General features: G+C 38.1%; 1 protein-coding gene across 2 annotated transcripts; it reads right to left on the bottom strand.

Moving 5' to 3' along the window:
• Positions 1-275: 275 nt before the first annotated feature.
• On the bottom strand, positions 276-16,633 carry AADAT (aminoadipate aminotransferase). Of its 2 annotated transcripts, XM_084285713.1 has the most exons (14): positions 16,572-16,633; positions 15,499-15,567; positions 13,701-13,869; positions 12,608-12,740; positions 11,933-12,007; positions 10,554-10,763; positions 9,985-10,050; positions 9,150-9,232; positions 7,853-7,949; positions 6,980-7,041; positions 4,596-4,660; positions 3,018-3,124; positions 2,226-2,327; positions 277-1,037 (listed from the first exon to the last, which is right to left on the bottom strand). In XM_084285713.1, the coding sequence occupies exons 2-14, from the start codon at positions 15,563-15,565 to the stop codon at positions 999-1,001; spliced, it is 1,275 nt and encodes a 424-aa protein (XP_084141839.1). In that variant the 5' UTR covers positions 15,566-15,567; positions 16,572-16,633; the 3' UTR covers positions 277-998. The 2 variants fall into 2 exon arrangements, with proteins under 2 accessions (XP_084141840.1, XP_084141839.1); XM_084285714.1 differs by lacking the exon at positions 16,572-16,633 and having other exon boundaries at positions 276-1,037; positions 15,435-15,558.
• Between the last annotated feature and the right edge of the window lie 4,978 nt (positions 16,634-21,611).

Below are 21,611 nucleotides of genomic sequence, written 5' to 3'. Positions count from 1 at the left end.
TTTTCTAAATTGAACGTGAGATAAAAATTGTTTTATTGATGATAGAAAAGTCTGAGCTTTCAAAATCCCTACACGTGGTTATGAAACTGAGTTGAAGCTGAAAACTCGCTGTTAAGCAGCAGTATAGAGAGGACACTGTTAGTTTGGACTTCCATTAGCACCATCAAAAGTGTAAAAATGCAGAGATTCGTCTTGAAAGATTTGCAACTTCAAAGATAGTGTTGGTGCCCTAGGAGCAGCTTCGGGACTGCAGACTCCCCCCGGTGCTGTGCCACCCCAAGTGACTCTGTGCTAGGGCTGGCTTTAGCCATAGCACCAGCTTGCAGCGAGGATCAGAGGGAAACCTAGAGATGTGGGTTGGGCTGCAGAGTCATTAAGAAAAGTTGTTTTACTTACACCTTGATTTTGTCAGTTTCAAATTTAAAACATCCTTACATCATTTTTATCTGACAAAACTTTAGTAAAAGTAAATATTGATCTTCAAATCTTCAAAACCAGATACTGTACAGTGAGCCAAGAAGGAAAGTGGCACACAAAAACAATTCCAACTTAAGGTGTTGCAGGAATGTATCAGCTAGGATTAAGAAATAATGCTTAAGACCACCTCAGGTGTAACTTCCTAAGTAACTGATTTCCCTGCTTCCCAACCCAAACAGAAAACAAAAGCGAAAAAACAAACAAACAAAAAACCAACAAATAAAATCTAACAGTACTATGGATTTGACAGGAAAAAAAAAAAAAAAAAACAGAACATTTTGTTCTTAACTATATAAAATGCTTTTGAATTGGAATAAAGTTAGTAATGTAATGTCCTGTCAAAAAAAGGCAAATTATTTCAGCTAAAAAATAGAAATAAAAATGAAAGAATGAAAAGCAATCCAAAGGAAACAACCACAGTGTTGTACTTGTTTTTAAAGTATTCTGATGAAATACAAGTGTTAACAAGTATTTTCTGGAGATATTTTTGATTGCTGTATGAGCTCTGTTCAGCTTTTCCATCAAGCTTCTTTTATAAGGTCAGCCAGTCTCCTGAAAGCCTGCAATGATACAAAGATAGTTCTCATTCATATTCCAGCATTACTTAAATAAACAGTAAATCTGTAAAGCTACTAAAACTACCCTAACAATATATGAACTCACAGTTTTATACTGCCAAATTCTGCTGATATTCTGTTTTACTTTTTTAACAATGCATATGGGCCTTGAATCATATTGTGACTAGATAAAGCTTCTACTAATCTGCTAGAAAATAAAAGGTAGGGCTTTCTGAAAAAAAAAAAAAAAAGACTATGTATAGTGATATTCAATGATTATGCAGAGTTCACCTGCAGCTAATGAGTTGTACTTTTAATATAACTAGTGATCCTTAGAAGTGTATCTCTTTTAAGGCAGTATAAGAGCCTAGAGGCTCCAAAGGTAAGAGAAAAAGAACAGTTTAGTGGGGAAACATGCAGTACAATGTCAGCAAGATACAATCTGACTGTCAGTAGTATGGTTATGAATTACTTTCATCAAGAAGAAGGAATAAATACAGAAGAAGAAAGAAAAGGAAAATAGAAACACCCTTCTGTTACAAGTGTTTGTAACTGAATGAAAATGAAACTCCAAATACTGAACTTGCAAGCACCTGAATCAAAGGAGTATTAAATCTGCACAAATAAATATATCCTAGTCTTTCTCTCCACTGATTTTACAGATACAGCCAAATAACATCCAAAACATTTGTAAAATACATAGATTCCTGAGAAATGAAATGCAACATGTATGTGAATTGTAGAAAAGAAAAACAATATTATTTCGTGTGAAGGACTGACAACATATACAAAAAAGGTAATTCAGTCTCAAGAATGGACAACCTGGAAAATAAAGAAACATGATGCTTCCTAGTGCTAAGACAAACAGCAAAACTTACTCTGACTTCATTAAAGCCTTTCTGAATAATATCTGGGTTGATTAAGTGTGAGAATCTGCATGTATAAGATACACAGAAAAAAATCAAGTGGTCGTAAAAATTTAGTACCTTTCAGGCAATTTCCATATAAGTATCTTGCATAAGAAAGATACTGCTTTAGAAGTACTGGCTTACTGTATAAGTACTAAAACAACTACATTAGGCAAATAAGAATATGCATAAGAAGTAAGTATTTAAAAATAAGGGAACATCGTTAATGTGAGAAACTGTTCTTGAAAAGAAAGTAAAAAAAAATAAAAATCCTCTCACTTACCAGATCCATCTGGGCTGGAGAAGATAGAGAGAAGGAAGCTCTGACATAAGAACTAGGCTCTGAACTATTGATATTGAATGCTCTTCCAGGAACAAGTAACACCTAAGTAAAAGTGATTAGACACCTAGGTACAACCACTTGTATGGTTTTAAAACAGTATATTATATTAAATTTTAGAAGGCTCACTGTTGAAACACTGATATCAGAACGTGGCTAAATATATTCTGCCTCTTCAAAACAGGAAGCTAAAAATATGGAAACTGGCATCAGACTTTCTTAAAAGAAAAAAAAAACAAAAACAAAACAAAAACAAAAACAAAACAAAACAAAACAAAACAAACAAAAAAAAAAACAGAGAGCTCTTAGGCTGGTTGGTAACAAGGTCTGTCTTGTTATCATGTTTAGATGTACCAGTGTGGTGAGATCTAGTTTACTCAGTGCACGGTGTGATTGTAGAAACAAAATCACACTTAATTTCTCTTATTAAGAAGATATATTTCTGTATTAATGATGGCTGCTCACTATGTTAGTATTATATATATATCATATATATTATATATAATGTTATATATGATTTAAATTTAAGCTGATTAAATATAAATATTTGAATACAGACAAGAAAATACTTTATTGAGTCACTACATTATTTGACAGTTGTGACTCAGAGACAGTGATGATTGGGCACTCAAGTTCCTTTACTTTTATGTGTGTGCATATGTGCAGATAGATATGGTAAATTTATTTTATCCTTTCCTCATTTAACATCATAAACCATTAAGCCATAAATCATACTTCTTTCTGCAAGGCTTTTTCCATGATCAACTGCTCTGTATCAGAAACTCCCTTAATTTTGATCCATAAGAACATGCCAGCAGCAGGAGGATACCATTCTGCCAAGCCTAGAGAAAGAAAAAAGAACTGAATCAAAAAAAGAAACTTCTGCTCCACCTGTAATAAATACATTATAGATTCAGGGATGCGGATCTGTTGCTCCAATGAACTCAAAGGGAATTTGGCCACAGATCCAGAATGCCACTTGCTAAATGTATGATAATAATGAAATCTGTGTGCGCTTACTGCACTCATGCTGGTATTTTCAGAACTTTTTGCGAAAGAGATTACTTTGAATTTTGAAAAACCCAACTATTAAGAAATTAAATTTCTTGATTACATTGAGATCAAGTAAACACCCTCTCCAAGCAATATAAAATATTTTTTCTGGTGCAGTTTATTCTAGTACTACATTGACTATCAATGTAATTTAAGTGTAGCAAAGCAGAAAAATGTTTTCCTTTAAATTGGTTATAGATTTTTGCCCAAAGAAAATGGGAGTCTAGGAATTATGAGGAGGATGAGAGGGCTTAGAGAGGATTTATGTTTTAAATCGTATATGCAGACTTATTGTGTACCTTTGTTTACCTAGTAACAATTCTTTACCTGTTTTAGGATGTGTTTTTTGAAAAAAATATTTATTTGACTTATCATCTTCATTTCTTCCTTGATGTATTTAACCATTACATATCTACAAAATAAAGGTCTGTTTTCTGTAATAATACGGCTCCTGTTTCTAAAAAAATGTGAAGACCCTATAATCTTACATATGAGTATATTTTCACAACACACCATAAGAGAACACGGTGCTATCATACTGTTTTGATATTTGGGAAACTGGGACAAAGGGGGTCCAAATTCAATAACCCATGATCATACAGATCCACGTAGAAAAAGAGGAAATACTTATCTAAAAAACATGAATTAGCAAGAGTAAGTACATTAGTGACCATATGGTATTCAAGTACCTAGGTCCCACGGAAGTGTCTCAGCTAAGTGGGCAGTTCTTAAATAATTATTGCTGTTTCTACTTCAGACTGACTAAACGCGGTAAGTCACTAAAGGTAATTGCATTGGTGTTGATAAGTTTCTTTCTGTGCTCTGATCAACCACAGAAGTGGACATCTAAAATTCATTTCTGAAAGAAGGACCATCACTAGTACTGTATCAGTTGTTTGTATCTTCTTTTAAATTTAGGCCACTGAATCTGGGTATTTCAAATGGAGATTTTAAAGACAGAAATTTTAAACACTAGTATAAAAATACAGTGGAGTGAAATACATGCTTTTTGTAAAACTGCTTTATACAGTAATGCAGTGAGCTTTTTACTCATCTTCATCTCGTCCCCCACCAGAAAAGCATGAAAACAGCAGCTTTAGATAATTTGTCCCAAGCTTAATATTTAATGTCATTGATTTGCTTATAGTGCTTACCTATCACTTCAGTCAAGAGATGACCTTTACTGATTTTTCTTGAACACGAAGATGATAAATAGCTAGAGAAAAAGTCTAAGTAATTAGCTGTGTTGCACTCACTGACCTTTTAACCACTTGTCAGCAGCAACAAGCATTGCATCCCGCTGGGTCTTGTAGAACTCCACAACTCTGAAAGTAAATTATCAATTCCAAGTCATGATCCCATAGTGCTTCAGAGTCTATTTGTTTCCAAAAGCAGAAACAAGGCTTTTCTACTTTAACAAATAAAATGCACACTTGGTGGAAATATGAGTATATCCTAGATAATACAATACAATACAATACAATACAATACAATAATGTGTATATGAAACTTTGTATATGTATCAGAAAGGTCTTGAATGCTTCAGTGTCTCTCCAGCAAAGCACAGATCAATCGGATAAAGGATGTGCCTTTGTAGTTGCTTCTTAATATTTACAGGTCAGGGAAAATTCAGTACTAAACAATACATGATATCCATTCTATCATATCAGTGGATACAAGCCGTGTTAGCAACGGTAATCGCACAAAAGAAGCATATAGAAGAAAATGAAAGACGTGTACATCTGTAAAGGCACATACTTTATATTGGTGCATTTGGGTTGAATTTCTGTAATAGGTACACAAGGAAACGATATTTCATAAAGTAAAAAGCAAATCACATGATAAACTTGTCATGACTATCTGACAGCTTCCCCTTTGAAGCTATTGCCTTCACACTTTAACTAAAACTTCCAAATAATTCAACGTCTTACTTGGGAAAATGACCTGAACCTAAGTTCCAATAGGGACAAGTCTTGTAGAGTTACTACTTCTGTTGGCATAAAATTAGAGAGCTGTGATTCTGCAATGGTAGACACGAAAAATGTTTGATACAGATTTCATAAATCTGGTGTAAAGGGGTTTCCTTCCCTGGGGATAAACTGTACTTAGTAATTTTATATGTACATTTTTGATACTCTTTGAACCCGGAGCTTTGATTTCTGCATGTATTTTATTGAACCTGATAGACAAACAACATGTATCTCAAGGACACGGATTATATCAATTGCTACATTCTGCAAGAAATGGTAAATCTTCTGCAATTTTTACTGCATCATAAATTCTGTCGTAACTTCTCTACCTTTTTGTGATGTTCTTTCACTTTCATATTGGAATGAAATTATAAGCATGAGACAAGACTTCCATAGAAATTTAACTGCTTCAAACCACAGCCTAGCTACTAGTCAGGAACATGATCTGACAAGTCAACTGACCCCAATGAAATCACAAGGAAATTGTACTCAGTTGTTGGGCCTAATCAATAAGTCACCTGACAGTGGGGTCTAGAAGGTTATAAAGGGCTGTAGCTAGCCTACTATAGCACTACTTTCATTAGGTCAAGAGGAAGAACAGCTTTCTGGGTTGAATAAGGTTGCCTCACTGTTGGGAAGAAGGTAAGTGAAAAGATGTTTAAGATGTATCTTCTAGTTACTGAAAGTAGAGCTGAAGCATGGCCCAAGTTTCCCTACAAAATCTATCAGTATGTTCTTATTTCTTATACATATCCCATGGAACCTAAAACAAGGCAAAGCTAGGGCTGTTTTTTTTTTTTTCTTTTTTTTCTTTTTAGCTAGTGGTAGTTACAGTATAGTTAACAGTTAGATGCTCAGGGCACAGAAGTGGCTGTTGCAGTCAGACATAAGAAACTTTTTCATGCTTTTCTCACATTCCAGTTACAAGGCTTTAAGATGCATAACATACTACCCCTTGATGCAGAAACCTGGAGTTCTAAAGGTATTTAAGTATGACATTTGAAATGAAGTATGGATACTCCCAGGAAAACAACTGAAAAATAAATGCTTGTTGGTCACTGTAAGAAATGCCTCACTGAGTTAGACCCTGAACCCTCTGTCACCAAATATGGTGATAGAGGAAATGTTTAGTGAGTCTAGGTGAACCTTGATGTTTTCTGTAGTGCTTTCTGTTCTTATTTCTCCAGCATCCCCAATAATTGGATTAAGGCTGTTAGAGGATGAATCACTGAGCTAGGGAGGGAAGAATTCCCATATAGAAGCCATGCTGACTCCTGTGTAAGACTATCTTAGTGATCTTAGTCTCTGTTATAGACCCTATCTAGCAGTGATGATATCTTCATTTACTGCCCTGTAGCTCCCAGGATCCTCTTCAGTTCTTTTCAGATTGGAGTTGCATAGTTGCTATGCTAGGGGACCAACAGATTTCCAGCCTGTAGTGGTAGTTTGTATGCCTTGACCTGCATTTCTGCAGTTTCACAGAGTTCCTTCAGCACTTTCATAGGAATACTGCCAGTCTTGCTGACCTAGCTTACCCCATTGGCCTAGGACTGCTCATCTGTTTGCCTCAAACTGATACATCTCCTCTGGCCTGTTCGCTGTAAGGAGTATTTTGTGTAGGTAACAAGAAGCAGCATGACAGATGATGGGATTCAGCACGTGACATGATCCTACCTGTCTATATGCTCCAAAAAGCCCTTTTCTCCCCATTGCTGAAGAAGCTGTGATATCATAATCTAAAGAAATAAAGCACACCATCAATACCGTATTTTAAACAGGACTTTTCCACAATCATCAAAAGACATGTAGCCATATCTTATTCAGAATTCCACATGGGCAAGCAATTGCATGCGTGGTCTCTTGGAGTCCTTTACAGACAGAGGTAGCAGCAGCAACAGACAGTTTTATTCCATGTTACATCTGTCTCCAAGGTTTCTTAAGTATTTAGATGCTGGGGCAGGAGGAAGAAAGTCAAGTGGAGAGCTAAAGGAAGGCAATGTGTGTTGCTTTACAGGAGTTTCTTCCACCCCATCAGTCTCTCTGCTTCAATACTGCCTCTACGATGAATTAGCAGAGCTAGAAGATGAAGGTCATATCTAGATGTGCTTGATGTCTCTCTCCTTTACTTATTACTAATTATAAAAGGGCTGTAGATGGCTGACTGTGTTGTGATGCCTGTGTGCTGCCAGTAGTCTTTTAGCTACTGACTAATGAAAAATGGAGGGGGGAGTACTTCCAATGTATGCTTTATGTTGAGGTTTTTCAAGTGAACCTACTGTCAAGAGAAAATTTAAATCTTGGTTCTTGAAATCTGATGGCTAAGGGCATGTTAGCTGAAGCAGTGGTGCTTTCCATGCACTAAGATACCCTCAAGGCCTGGTTGTAATTTCTTTGGTGGTCTCTCTTCTTTGGCAAAAATGACAATGCAGGTTTTTATAATTAAAACTGACAAGTGCAGAGCAGCTATAAAATGTTTGTTCTTGTTTCCTGTACCATGAAGTATGTTATCTTTTCTCAATACAATTCAGTTAGCAGTTTAGTACTTGCCTGTGTGAAAGTGCTGGTGTGCATTGTTGAAACCTGAATGTGTAGAATAACTCTGTCGATAAGAGGCTTAGGACCTGTTAGAAAACCTATTCTCAACCTAGAAGAAAGAAAAAAAAAAATTACTACAGGAAATGCAATATGCTAATCTTTGTGTAAGTTATTGTTTAACTTATAACTGGAAAACCTGTAACCATTTCACTTACACTGTAAGGATCTTTTATGCATTTATATCTTCATACTGCTGTAAGTCCCAGCTTTAACCAACTTGTGAGCTAAGTATTGGTCATGAGAAAAAATAAATAAAAATGGCTTTTAATGCTTATAGTTGCTTCCTGGTTCTGGGACTTCAGGACCTATCCCAAATTTGTAGGATTTTCTCTGCAACCATAAGGATTACATGAATTAAAGGGAAGGAAAGGTGGATTATTCACATAACTGAAATCACGAATGCTCATGTTTTATGGAAAAACAGATAGGAACTAACAAACAGGCTTTCTCTTTTTGCTTGCTTTCAGCACTGCAGAATAAACAGAATCTACACTGATAAACTAGCCTCTTATTCATTTCAAGGCTTATGACCCATCTTTACTCAGATTGTCTGGAGCAGTTATTTGAAGAAAAATAGAATCAGTAAGCTCAGATGTGTTGTTGACAAAGATAAGATTGCATCATGCCTTTTTGTAGTTTCACTTCTCAAAGTGTAATCACACTTAGCATCATGTTGTCTTCCCGCTTCCTTGGGGATGGAGTTACAATCCACTAGCTGCCAGTGCAGAATTCACATTATTTCATGTCTATCAGAATAGTAAGCAGAAGTGAGTTAAAAATCAAACAAGTCAATCTGTGTAATTAAAAACAGCCAGCCTAATTTTTCAGATGGAGACAATCGGTAAGAACTGAAGAGATCAGTATAATGCTATGCTTGTTAAGAATGATGCCATCATTTCTCTTTTATATTGGAAGCGCAGGGAGTCTGCAGGAATGGTAAGAGAAGAAATGGAAAAAATTTCTTAGGAGTTGCAGGAACAGAGCTGTAGCCCAGCATCTTGGTCTTTCTGCCTGTATGGTGCCTGGAAGACTGGGCTGCCTGGGTCAAATGGCCTATCAGTATCAGGAGGGAAACTGAATTTGAAGTAAAATAACTGTGAAGAGATTACAAGAAAAGCGAGCAAGCTGAAGAAAAGTACTTTCGAGAAAAAAGTACTAGATAAAAAAATTGACATGTCTGATCATGTCAGAGGTAGTATTAGTATTAGGACTTAACACACAATGCTGAGCGGTCTGGAGCTGGCCTTACCCAGATGAGAGAATTTTAGAGAAAGAGTCAGTCCTGATAACTCGGCCATCCAAATCCATTGAGAGGAAAGTTGGAGCCCATGGCTTGGAAGAAAAAAAAAAATATTGAAGTTGCTAGTATGAATTATGGAAGAATTACTTTCTTTGCTAAGAAGACATAATTATTTCTTAAAAATTTTGCTAGCAAATATTTTAGATGGATATTCAAAGGACAAAATGCAGTAACTTGCTTGCAAATGATTGTTTAGATGAGCTGTCTGAGATGTGATGACTTTCATAGAAAGTCATCAAGAATCAATGTTGTCACTTGATGCTTAGCCCATTGCTCTGCATACAAGTGTTCAGTTCAAGTTTTGGTATGGTGCCATAAGTAGGGGAGATAAATAATGGATTCTCTGACAAGGTGTTTTGGGAAATCTCCCTTGGAGTCTCTAAAAGGCAAAGGGGTAGAAATTAGCTGCACTAGATTGGAAGTAGGTGGTCTTCCATTGAATGGAGAAGTGACTGGGCTGAAAGGAACATTAAGAGGCTGCTATTTTTACAAGGCTGCCTCAGTGGCATATTTGTTCTGCTCTGCGGGAAAAGTCTTTGCCACTTTCTTAATAGTGAAAGAAATTCTGTCCTTTTTAAAGCTTAAGGAATTTAAACCACCATGATTAACTGGCTGATGCAATAAAATACCATAAAGGGGACAAATAATCAAACTAGTAATAGACTGCTAGGCCTGCAACTAATTTGGAAGGACATGAAAAAGAGCATGCAGGAAGATTCATGGCTCAAACCTTAGTTCTGCTTGGGACAAGAAAATGCGCTACTTAGTATAAAAGACAGATTACCTTTTCAAACTGAAGGAAGTAGTAAGGATCATCTTCTATTATAAGGAAATCATATTTTCTTGCAAGCTAAAGAAATAAATTAATACAAAGAAACGATGGATTAAAATGTCAAGACTGTAAATTCAGTTATTTGTATACTGTGGGTCTATTACCAGGACCACACCATGATCCCACGCATTCACTATGTACAAGGTCCAGAAGGTTTTACATGCCCAGTCTGGAGCAATTTAAACAGTAGACATAGTACCTGCAGTGGAAGGACAGGTATGTAACTGAAGGTCTACTCCATGTAGTGTTTAAACCGTACAGTACACTTGCAGTAAACACACTCTGAAGCCCATGGCAAAGGTAGCAGTCAGCAATGGGCTACTACTGAAAAAAAAATTACCTAATGCATAGTCTACTTCTGCAGAGTTGTCATGAAAGATTTTACTTTGAATCAAGTTATGGGAAGAATGTCTACTAGAGCAATAATGAGCCCAATGCCACACATGGGGTATCCTTAACTGAAACAAGACTGACATTTATCCATTTCTACCAACAAGTTTCATAAAGCCCCAGCTATGTACCTGGTAGATCTCCTTCTTGCGCTCTGCAGTCAGAGAGTTGCCAGTTGGGTTGCAGCCATTCGGAATAGTATATAGGAATTTGGGGAGACTGTGACTATGACTTTTTATATCTTCTGGACTCCAAGCAGATAGAATTTCTTTTAGAGCGTTTGGAATAATGCCATGTTGGTCACTAGGAACATTAATAATGTTACAACCCAAAGGTCTCAGCTGTTGATAGGAGGAACAAAACTGTTATAATACTGTAATTCTTAAGTCTTTCTTCTGTCATTTTATCATAGAAGCTTTATAATACCAGTCTTTATCTCAAACTCTGCTTCCTTGTGATTCCAAGGAAAGCTTGCCTCAGCTTGCTGTGCAGCTTGTCAAACTTGGTGTGTAACTCTTAATTTGCTCTGTTAAGCCACCTGAGGAAAAGCAGGTAACTAATGTATAATTGGTCCTCTTCTATAGGAGATGTCATGATTTTGCAAGCAGAAAGGTATTTCAGGAGTTGTGCTCTCATACTCTCAACACAGAATAAGTACTGAAACTTCATTTCCTGCTGACAATTTGCATTCTACTTAAGTGGAAGTGCCAGAACTGTAAGCTACTCCCCACTGACAAAGGGCAAAGAATCTGTTCTCAGTAGATATATTCAGCAATACAAGGGAAAAGATGCTACTGTAATGACATGTTGACAGCAGTATGAAAAGATATAGGAAAAATACTAACAAAAAAGTACGATGTCTCCCCTCTGTGGAATTTGAGTTTGTACCATGTAGCTAAGCATTTCAGTGTAAAAATTGAAGTTGCTGCCAAAGTATCTTTGATTAGCCAAACATGTTCTCAAATTTAGCATAGCCAACAATATCAAAATTCCTGTTGACGCAAAGGGAAACTAGACTGGAGTGGTATATCATCTATCCTAACTCCTCTTACAGTTCTTATGCATTTTTAGTTGACGTTAAATTATGTACTGATTATTTTTTCAGAGGTAAACTTATTTTTGTACAGTTATTAATATTTTAAAACTCATGGATGTTCCATGCCTATTCCAACTTATGGGACTTATAGGTACAGTATCAGTGTAAACAGACTATAAAATACTTCAGTTATAAACATGCTGACATGTTGAAATTACCTACTTATAAATTTGTTTCCAACTGAGTAGGCTGTGACAGCTTTCTTCCCAATCTCAAACATGACCTTTGTCCTAGGATTTAGAAAAGGATATTTTGTCCTGGCAATAGTTTTTATAAATTAATGTTTATGAACTTAATCAGACTGACAGTAAAAACTCAATTCTTAAATGTTTTTGCAGTAAATACAGGTCAAATAAGCCTGCAGATGTAATATATTGCTGTTCAAATTCATAGCTTTGTTGCTTAAATACTTACAGCTGCTAGTGTCCCAGCATATGTAGGTGCATCCAAAAGGATGTTGTCTCCAGGATTAATGAGCATTTCAAATACCTGTGAAAGAAAACAGTGTATTTTGGAAAGATTTTACATGTACTTCATAGTTCCAACTTTAGTGGGATTATAAATCTTGATTACATTTCAGTAATTCCCTAACAATTTAACTAAGCTGTGTAGAAAACAGATGAAGAATCTGCTTTCGAAACCAAATCAAGCAAGGTAATCAGTTAGGGAATAACAATTTGCAATGAAAGCAGTTCTCTATACAAATGAAATGGTGCTTCAGTTACAGAAAGGATCAACTAAGCAGCAGTGGACTGAAAAGGCTAAGTATTTAAGTCTAACACAATTATAATTGAGCTACAGCAAAGCAAATAATGCATCAATTACTGCACTGCTTGAGTAATGTGAAATGTTATACTAGATTTTCTGACAGACTTCTTGGTTTTTCCAAACTCAGGTATTTTTGATATGAGACTGCCCAATGTTCTTTATGGTCTATTATCTTGTGTTGATAATATGCTGAGATGTGCATTTAACAAACTACTCTGTGTGTTGTTATATACTGACACTTAATGCTGAGTATAACTGAACTGATAGAAGAAAAAACATCTCTTTGAAAGTACTTCTTACATATGGAGTTTTTGGTCTTACTTTGCACAAGCCTTCCTGGCTGCCAGTTGTGACACACACTTCCATTTGTCCTTGCTCAGGACTATAGTTGGCTGTTGGTGGATTGTGTAGATTTCTCTGAAAGTTCTTTAACCAAGACAACAGTTCTGGAATCCTGAAACATGAATAAGATAAGGTGCATCTACTATCTTATATAGACCAAAGATGGGCTGCTCCTCTAAATCAGTGTCAAATCTTGCACAATTCAGAGTCTGATTTAACCATCACTTGCTTTATCAAATGATGAAATATACTTTTTTATGGAAGAGCAGAAGAGATGAACGGTTATGGTCTACAGACCAAACTACCTTGGTAGAAATGACTTAGCAATGATGAAATATGGATGGAGGCTAAACAGCATCTTTTCCTAGGAATGGTTTTTCCATACTCAAATGTGGCAACGTGACAAAGCTTGCAACGCTTCTGGAAACAGGCTGTGGGTAGTAAGAAACCTGGAAATGGGCTCTTCAAAAATGCCTTAGGGTTCTGCAGGATGTTCATAACTGTCTGCATACTTAAGTTGTGACTTTTCCTAATATTAAAGTGAACACATTACTCTATGTCCTGTGTGCCTATGTAGGTACATAAGTATTTTTGCAAGTGTCAAAAACCTAATTTGGTGCTAGCTGTTAGTTTGAGTGCTAAACTAACTTAATATAAGCATTGTTTATACTAAAAATGTCAATACTATAAATACTTCAATTCAACTACCACAAGAAGTATGGGTTGACTTCTTTAATACATGGTACCAAGTAAGAGCAAAACAAACACTTCAAGATGTAGAAACTGTGCACTGCAGTGCAGTATCATTTAATGAGTATCTTATTGCAAAATGAGTCCTTTTAGTGATTTAAGATTTGGATTCTCAAACACCAGCAGCAAGAAAATGCTCTGGCTTATGAATTTTGAATATTAAAAAATTATTCATCTACTCAGAAATTTCCACTGAAATGTAAATACTGAGGAAAACTGAAAAGTTAAAGCTGTTTTTGTGAAGATCAATTAATACAATAAAAAAGGATTTAATGACCCTTTGATTCCAGTATCTTTAAGTGCAAGCAGCCTTCATAGATACCCTGCTGAGGCGGAGTACTGAAGAGCCCTCTTCATCAAATCTTCCCCAATCTCAACAGCATTTCCATGTCCAATGGCAACAGTAGCCTTCTTAAATGGAAAAACATTAGGGTTTGGTGCCCCTCCAGCCAGAGAGATGAGAGATGGAGGAGACCTTTGCATCAATTCAGCTAGAGTAAAAGGAAAAAAACTTGATTACAATCTGATTATTGCAAGAGCTGCTCACACAATTTAGTTAGTATCTAATAACAGACTATAGAAGTTTGATCTATTTTTCACTTCATTGTTTAGCAATTCATGAATTGAGAAAGACGGTAACTCATTTTAACCTCGCCTTTCTCTGTGGTTTAAAAAGATGGGGGGGGGGGGGGGAGGAACAACACCAAAATTCTCTTTAAAGTAAAAATAGCTTTTTCTTGCCTCATCTAGACTGTTTTTATGTTATTAGAAAACCTTTTTGACTGATACCTCTAAGCTTGCGGAATTTAAAATCTTAATGTCCTTCTGTTTAGACTGATTTTGAATGACTTTTATGTTCTGCCTCATTTTAGTTAACATGGCAGTACACTGCTACCAGTGTACTACATCTATGATGACAGTGTTTCCATAAGGGAGTGGGAATTGTTCTGGCAGCACAGCTTTAGTGGCAGAGGCACTGTGTAAATAAGGCAGTATGAAGAGAATGTTGACAATTCTTGCTTTAAAGTCAATTTCACAATCATTCAGATCCAATCTATGCTCTGCTTGCAGCAAAGACTGGACTGCATTTGGCAATTGCACTTGACTGCGTTCAGTCTAAGAGCTCAGAGTATGGCATTCATGCTGGCTTGATGCTTTTACATCAGATATGAGGGGAAAGAGGATACCAAATCTGGTGTTGAGCTTCCTGATATCGGGTTTATTCTTCACTACTTCTTAGCAAACTTGAGCAGGGGGAGTTAATTCTTATCAGTTCAGCAGTATGATTCAAGTCTCTGACTTGTGGTTTTATAAGAAGATTTACTTTATCAAAACTGCAGTGCTGATGTCTTTTTATACAAGCCATGCTACTTAATATTTGTTATCATGCGTATCAATGTATCACTTAAAAGGTGAATAGAGAGTAACTAGAGTGAATTAGTTGACTTAGCTGTACCTGCATTAAATAATTTAAGCAGAGCAGTAAATGCCAACCCCTTGCCAGGAGAGGAAATTGACCCCTGAAGGCTTAACTACTGATGTATGTCTCATGCTCTGATTCTGTCAGGTCCCCATAGGTTTCAACTGAGTAAGCAAGTAGGCAGTTAACCTTTTCTATTTGTCACCCAGAAGACTATGTAACATGGTAGCCTAAAGATAGCAGTGTAACATAGAAAAGGAAAATGTAGTAACAATGAGCTGGGGTTGGGGAATCTATTAGTAGGATACAGGAAAGTGAGGTGGAGACATGCTGGGACTGAATTTCAAGACATTAGCAGTTTTATTCCTGGGCAATGAGTGTAAATTGAGTAACAAGCTGTGCCAAAAGCTTTGCTTCAGAAGCAGTAGCAGAGACTTTCAGGCACATGTTTAAGTGACAGAACAATGCTATTTCTTCTGTCCAGATGGGTTTCTGAAATGGTTTGAGGCAATTTACTTTTCTTTACGCCTGTCTAACATCTCCAGTTTAAAAAGAGCAGTTAGCTGGCCTTGCAAATACTTGTCAGCTTATAGCACAATATTCTCTTAAGCCGTTTCAAGCTGTTAGCCACGATACCTCAGAAAAGTCCAGAACGCAAAGATATTCTTCCAGAGTCCCTACAAAGAAGGTGTATACTCACTCAGAAGTCTTATTGGAGATTCCTTTCTTGCTGCACTCACAGTCGTGATAAACCGAGAATAATTCATATCTGTGGGGAAAGCAGATAGTTGGACATAATGCTGGGAGGAAAGTGCTTCTGGTATGGACATCTGCCACAAGTGAAGCCTCCAATTTGCCATCTCCATAGCTGTGGCCTTTTGTAAATCAATTGTCAATTCATCCATGTTGAAATCAGTGTTGGATTTCTGTTTGGAATTAGTTTTTTTCCCTTTATGCCCAGTGGTTACTGGGAGTCTGTGACGTGAGGCTGGCACAGGGAGATTAGGCCACGTGCTGCTGGTCAGATAGCAGCACTGTGGCATTGATCCGGGAATTTGGTGCTTGGCTACTGAACAGAAAGTCTTTCCCCTCCCTTTACTTTCCATGTATTTTAAAGACCAGCTTACAAATGTAGAAGTGTTGACAAGACCTTCAACACCCATCAGCTTTTTGAAAATGAGAATCCAGCTGAATAAAGCTGGATTCAGTATTGCGTTTAATGTGCTTTAATGATTGCAAGCCAGCATAGAGTCACAACACTTCTCAAGCTGGAGGTGGTTGTCCTCAGGAAGGGTAATTCAGGATGTCTTTTAGACTGCTACAGACCTGTGTGTTCCTCCCTTTTCCTGGCGCCAGATTCAGCTGATAGCAGAAAGCATTCCTGCAGGGGGCTTCATGGCCCGCTCTCGCGGGTAAGCTATCGGCTTTCTAGGGAAGCATAGCAAGCGAGTGAAGGGCGGAAAGATCTTGTGATTTTCAACAATATTTCAAAGCGTGCTTTCACCGAGCTCGCAGAAAAACAACTCTGTAGCAACCCGAACAACATCTTTGTGATTAGAAACGGCCCGTCAGGCAAGAATGGTTAAAGAAGTCACGCTTTGTGCAAACACCGCTTCCAACCTCACCCCCAGCAGCAGCAGCACACCCTCCCTGCGCAGCCGCTTGTGCCTTAGCTTGGGGCACGGCTCCGGCCCCCCCCCCCCACTCCCATTTCCCGGCTCGGGGGCGGCACCGTCGACCCCCGTCCCCCTCCCCGCTGGGGCAGGCACCTACCGGCGGGACAGGGACGGGGACAGGGCCGGGGCTGGCACCGGGCGGGTGGCGCCGGCGGCTGCCCGCGGTGCTGGGCATGTGCGGGACCGCCCGGGGGCGGGACGGGGCTGGAGGGGGCCGGAGGCGGCATCGGGGCATGGGGGGAGGAGGGAGAGGGCAGGGAGCGGGGGGGTCTGTCTGGGGCCGGGAGGTGTTGGTGAACGTGGAGCCCCGGGGGCAGACTGCTCCCGCTGGTCGCTGCGGCCTCTCCTGGGGCTGCACGGCGAGAAGGAACGCGATGTGTTAAAACACGGCAGAAAGGGTTTCCTTCTCCAACCAGTTCATGCTCTATTTCACTTATGTTAAAGTGTCTTCTGGTAAAAGGGAGGGTGACAGATCAGAACTTGAAGCAGGACATGTAAAAGTAAATTCCTCCCTCCCCTCCAGTTAAGCAGGATCTCAACACAGGTGCTGCACACCGATCCTGCACCGTGTGTAGCTACTGCTACAGAGAGGCTCAGAAACACAGCCTCATCTAGTCACAGCCTTGGGCGTTGCTCTTCAGCACGGTCTGCAAGCACTAATGCTGCTGAGCGTGTAATGGAAGAGAAGGAACTAGCTCTAAATTATTGTCTGAAGAACCAATGCCAAAGATATGTGAGATCAGGCATGCTTTGTAATGTGCAGGTCTACCTGGTTAACTTGGAGGCAAGAGTAAAAATGTTGAAAGAGGTGAGTACTGGGGCATCTGATGCTTTAAATCAGTATATCAGCAGGCCTTAAGGCGCCCTGTGTTTAAAACATGTTTTAGCTGGCACCTCCCAAAACGTGCTCTAGGGGAGGCTGAGATGTGTGTGAAATATCCCTAGCCAAAAGAAGGTGCCATTGCAAGATACCATTTTTCCTCCTTTTGGGGTGACTTCCTAGTGTTTGGATCAACTGACAGGCTTCCTAATTAGATGGAGTAGAGTGATATATAAATGTGGTTCCCTCCTAGTTTCTGTAATGTGGGTGAGGAAGTGTTGTTTGCTTAACTGGTATGTGAATGCCGTCACACTGAAAATCATTTCTGACTTTGATGGCCTGAAGATTTCATGTTCAAATTTGGGTAATTCCTTTCTAATAGTATGAAAGAGTAAAGACAAAAATAAAGGAAAAGGACATATAACTATAAATTAACATATAGATTGACAACCTGTAAGAAAATGAAAGGGTATATCAATTACTACTTTAAGTAACCCCGAACAGAATGACATCAGACCTCTGTGGGGAGCTGGCTGTGAAAAGACTAATTTAATCTGAGCTACTTGTTGTGTAATCTTGTTGTTCTGTTTCCAGGCTGTCAGTGGTGCAGTTCATGGTGCAGACCAAAGCCCAGAGAAGTCCAAATAAAGACTTCCATTGGTTTCTGTGGGCTTTGTTTGGTTGCTTAGTCAATTACAGTATCATCATACTGAGACAAATAAAAATTATGTGTACAAATGTTTGGATGCTTATCCCCTCTGAATTCATCTGGCAGATCTCTGCATTGCTGTTGGTATTCCTTAGCAACCACAGATCAAGTGCTCCGTTTTCCTACTGTGTAAGAATAGTAATTTCCTTGCTGTCTTTGTGTCTTACATGCACACAGAGAACAATGGCTATTTGGTGCAAGTCTTAAGGAATTGGCTCCACATCAGTTAGGCCCCCAAATGGATGTTTCTAGTGGGCAACATATCCTGTCCTCCTAACTGTACTCTGCATCTCCCCAGGATCACTACATGCTGAGGCTTAACTAGGTCCAGTTACACTTTTTTTTTAAAAAAAAAAAAAAAAAAAAAAGGTGGGGAGACAGGACACAACCTAAAGCATTTTGAGTTGAGAACAAGGATGTTTGGTAAATAATGTTATTGCAATTTCTTCCCTAAGGATTTAAATACCAATGGTATTCCTTTTAAGAGGACAAAGAAGGGAGCTGCTTTGAGACAAACACCAAAATTCAGCGAAAATGCTGTCTTTTCAAACATACCAATTTTACTATAAAGTGTAAAAAAACATAAGCTGAGGTTTCTGTAGCTTCTTAAAAATGCATGCAGTTTTAAAGCACTTATATTCTATTCTGGTTTGTGGCTTATTTGAAGTGATAACGTCATATATGTTGAACATGATTCTGTGAAATTCTGTGAAAAATAGTGCCTACAGAAGATTTCATCAGCAATAAAGCTTCGGGAAGCTTTAAAACCTGTGTTGGCGTTCACAGTGACACAAACGTTGCCCTCGGAACCCTGGTGTGTGGGCTCGCACCGACCGCCACTGACCATGAGATGGCGCATAGGCACTTCATTTCCAGATAGTGAACTCCAACTAAATAAAAATTTCAGATAAAATCATATTGGCATATTTTATTTGATTGTAATTGCTTCACTGCGGGCGGTCTCTACCACTCGAAATTGAGTCCCACCTGAACAGCTTTGCTGTCTGCATTTCAATTAATGGGTTAATTTTTGGCCAATAATGCTTATTGCAAGATGGACACAATAGAATTAGAAAGTACAGAGTGAAGGTGAAAATTCTACTATGATGAATTGGTATAGCTGCTTGTGTAAAAATCACATATGACCAGAAAATGGTGAAATGCGGGAACAGCCATTTTAAATATCAGAAATGAATTGTTACTGCCAAAAGCTTCCTTCCACAGGGAAAATGCTGACTTTAGCAATGCTTCTGCATTGCAGAAAGGCCTGTATACAGAAAACTGTCAGGTGCCTGGTAGCTACTCTTGTAGCTTCACACCAGCACAAAAGATCAGGAAGATTTCTTCAGCAGTGCACAACAGTAAATCCAGGATGCGAACAGCTCTTGACACAGTTATTACAAAGATCAGGGATACCTCTCTTTCCTGTGGGAAGTTAAAGTTACTGGGAGAGTTCTGGCTCTGCCTGGAGGGAACTCATGGAGGAGATGTGACATGTTGTCCTTTGGCTTGCAGATTACTTGGGTAATTTCCCTACTATTTCTCGGACTTCACCATAAGCTCTTGAGAAAGTAACCTTTTTATTCTTCCTTATGTAGTGCCTATACAGTGGGACCCTGATTTTCCTGGCACCTAACCGAAGCTACTGTGTTTCTAGTATAACACTGTGATTTGCTCCTCTGCCTCTCTTTTGAAGCAACCCCATTGTAAAACTTAAAGTATCTTTTATCCAGGTTTTGAGAACTCAGTGCATCCTAAAAATGGGAAGGGACTTAGTTATAAATCCTACTGCCTATTCAAATGCTATTGAACAGTAGCCTAGGCTCACCTGTATGCTATTACTGCCAGTTTACCTCCTTACAGTTAGGAGGACTTTATTATTGTCTCAGTGTGCTTTCTGTTTGTGCTCATTTTGCTATATTTTCTTTTTTTTTTTTTTAACTGCTGGCTCCTTATTACACTCCACAGGCTGTCAGATGGAAGTAACAGGACATCCATGGTATTCAAAATATTCATAGCAGCTGTCAAATTATACTGTCTTAGTAAGACTCAAGGTTCTGCAGATTGACAGCTGGGGCTTGTCTGTTTCAAGCAGCCCTCTGTGCTTGAAAGGTCATTGCACCCAGATGTGAAGCAGTCTTACTCTTGGACTACTGATCTATTTTTCTGTACTGGGGCTGTTTTTGTTGCTTCCATCTTTGCCTTTTTCTAGGCAAGCAGAGGAGAGAGCACATTCTAGAGGCAGTTCTAGATATTCTAGTACAGATTCTAGAGAAGCTGGCTTTCACAGTAAGGTCTTCAAAAGGACTTGCTTGTTCTAGAATGTATTTCTCTGATTGGATGTCTAATAAAATTCAATGGTTTTCCTAGGCATGCAATGGACACTTCTGTGCTTAAAAGAGGAGAAAAAAGACGGGTGATATTTTTCAGATCACTTTGCCCATGTTGTATAAACTGAAATTGAACAGAGCAACAATCAATAATGCATCCAGCTAATACATTGCAATATAAATGAAATGAATCATAAGAAATGAAATGACTTTGCCTGACAATCTTGAGATAAATGCTGTTCCATAAAACCTCGGTCTTGTCAATTTGAATCTATATTATGGTGAAACAGCTGCTGATGTGAACTCTATTGTGTAAATCTCCCAGAAAGTAGATATTCCGTATTGCTTGTGACATATGGCATTCCCTGGGTTAAGCCTTTATTGCATGTTTTCATTTAGTAGTGAAAATTTTTCTAAGATCATATGTTTTCTTTTGAATGAAGCAAGAGTGGCATGGAATAAGGAGTGATCCTAAAGGCAGGAATGAGAATGTGGAAAAGCAATATTGTTGCTTCATTCTTTTCATTGCCTGGAGAAAAGATATTTTGTAGGTGTGGTAGTAACTGTTGTGTTGTATTTGTGTTTTGAAGTTTGTCTATTCTAGTCACCACTGAGTACTCTTCTTTCACATATTTAGTCTAGTCTTCTTCAGACTGCCAAAGGTACCTTTTCATTGCTGTTTATTCTTGATAAAAATTCAGCCTTTTGCAAGAATGTTTATCTTGGGCGTTTATCTATTCAATTTGAACTTATGGGTTTTGCTTCTAGAAGAAAATAATTCAGATTATTCTTCATTCTACAAGCCAAATTTGACATTCAACATGTATATATTTTACCATTATGTATTTTTGGAATGTGTTACATTTAACATACCATATTTACCTCTCTGTTAGCCAGTGCCTGTAAGATTCAAACATAAAATGGATGAGAAGCTGCAGAAGATGAGTCTGTCCTTTGAGATAAATTTCTATAGATTACATGTCAACTTCATCTCCAATGAAGGTTAAATGTTCTTCAACATACTTGAAGAAAGAAGGAAAAATGACTACGGAGGATTGGAGAGAACTGAGGTGGTGAATGCTGTCCATCTATAGGAGCTTCAGGGATACTTTGTCTAATCTAAGGCTATCAGCTTTTTCCTCAGACCATCTATTATTTTGTCCTCCTTTTCTTTATACTTGAAAACATCTGTTTGTCAAAATACGCTCACAGTACTGGACACCCTTCTGTGGAAAATAGCTACATCTTGCTGCTCTCTTCCTAATGAGATTTTTAAAT

Source organism: Netta rufina (assembly GCF_964035555.1).
Source record: "Netta rufina genome assembly, chromosome: 4".
Lineage (NCBI taxonomy): Eukaryota > Metazoa > Chordata > Aves > Anseriformes > Anatidae > Netta > Netta rufina.
This window is presented reverse-complemented; position numbering and strand designations above follow the sequence as displayed.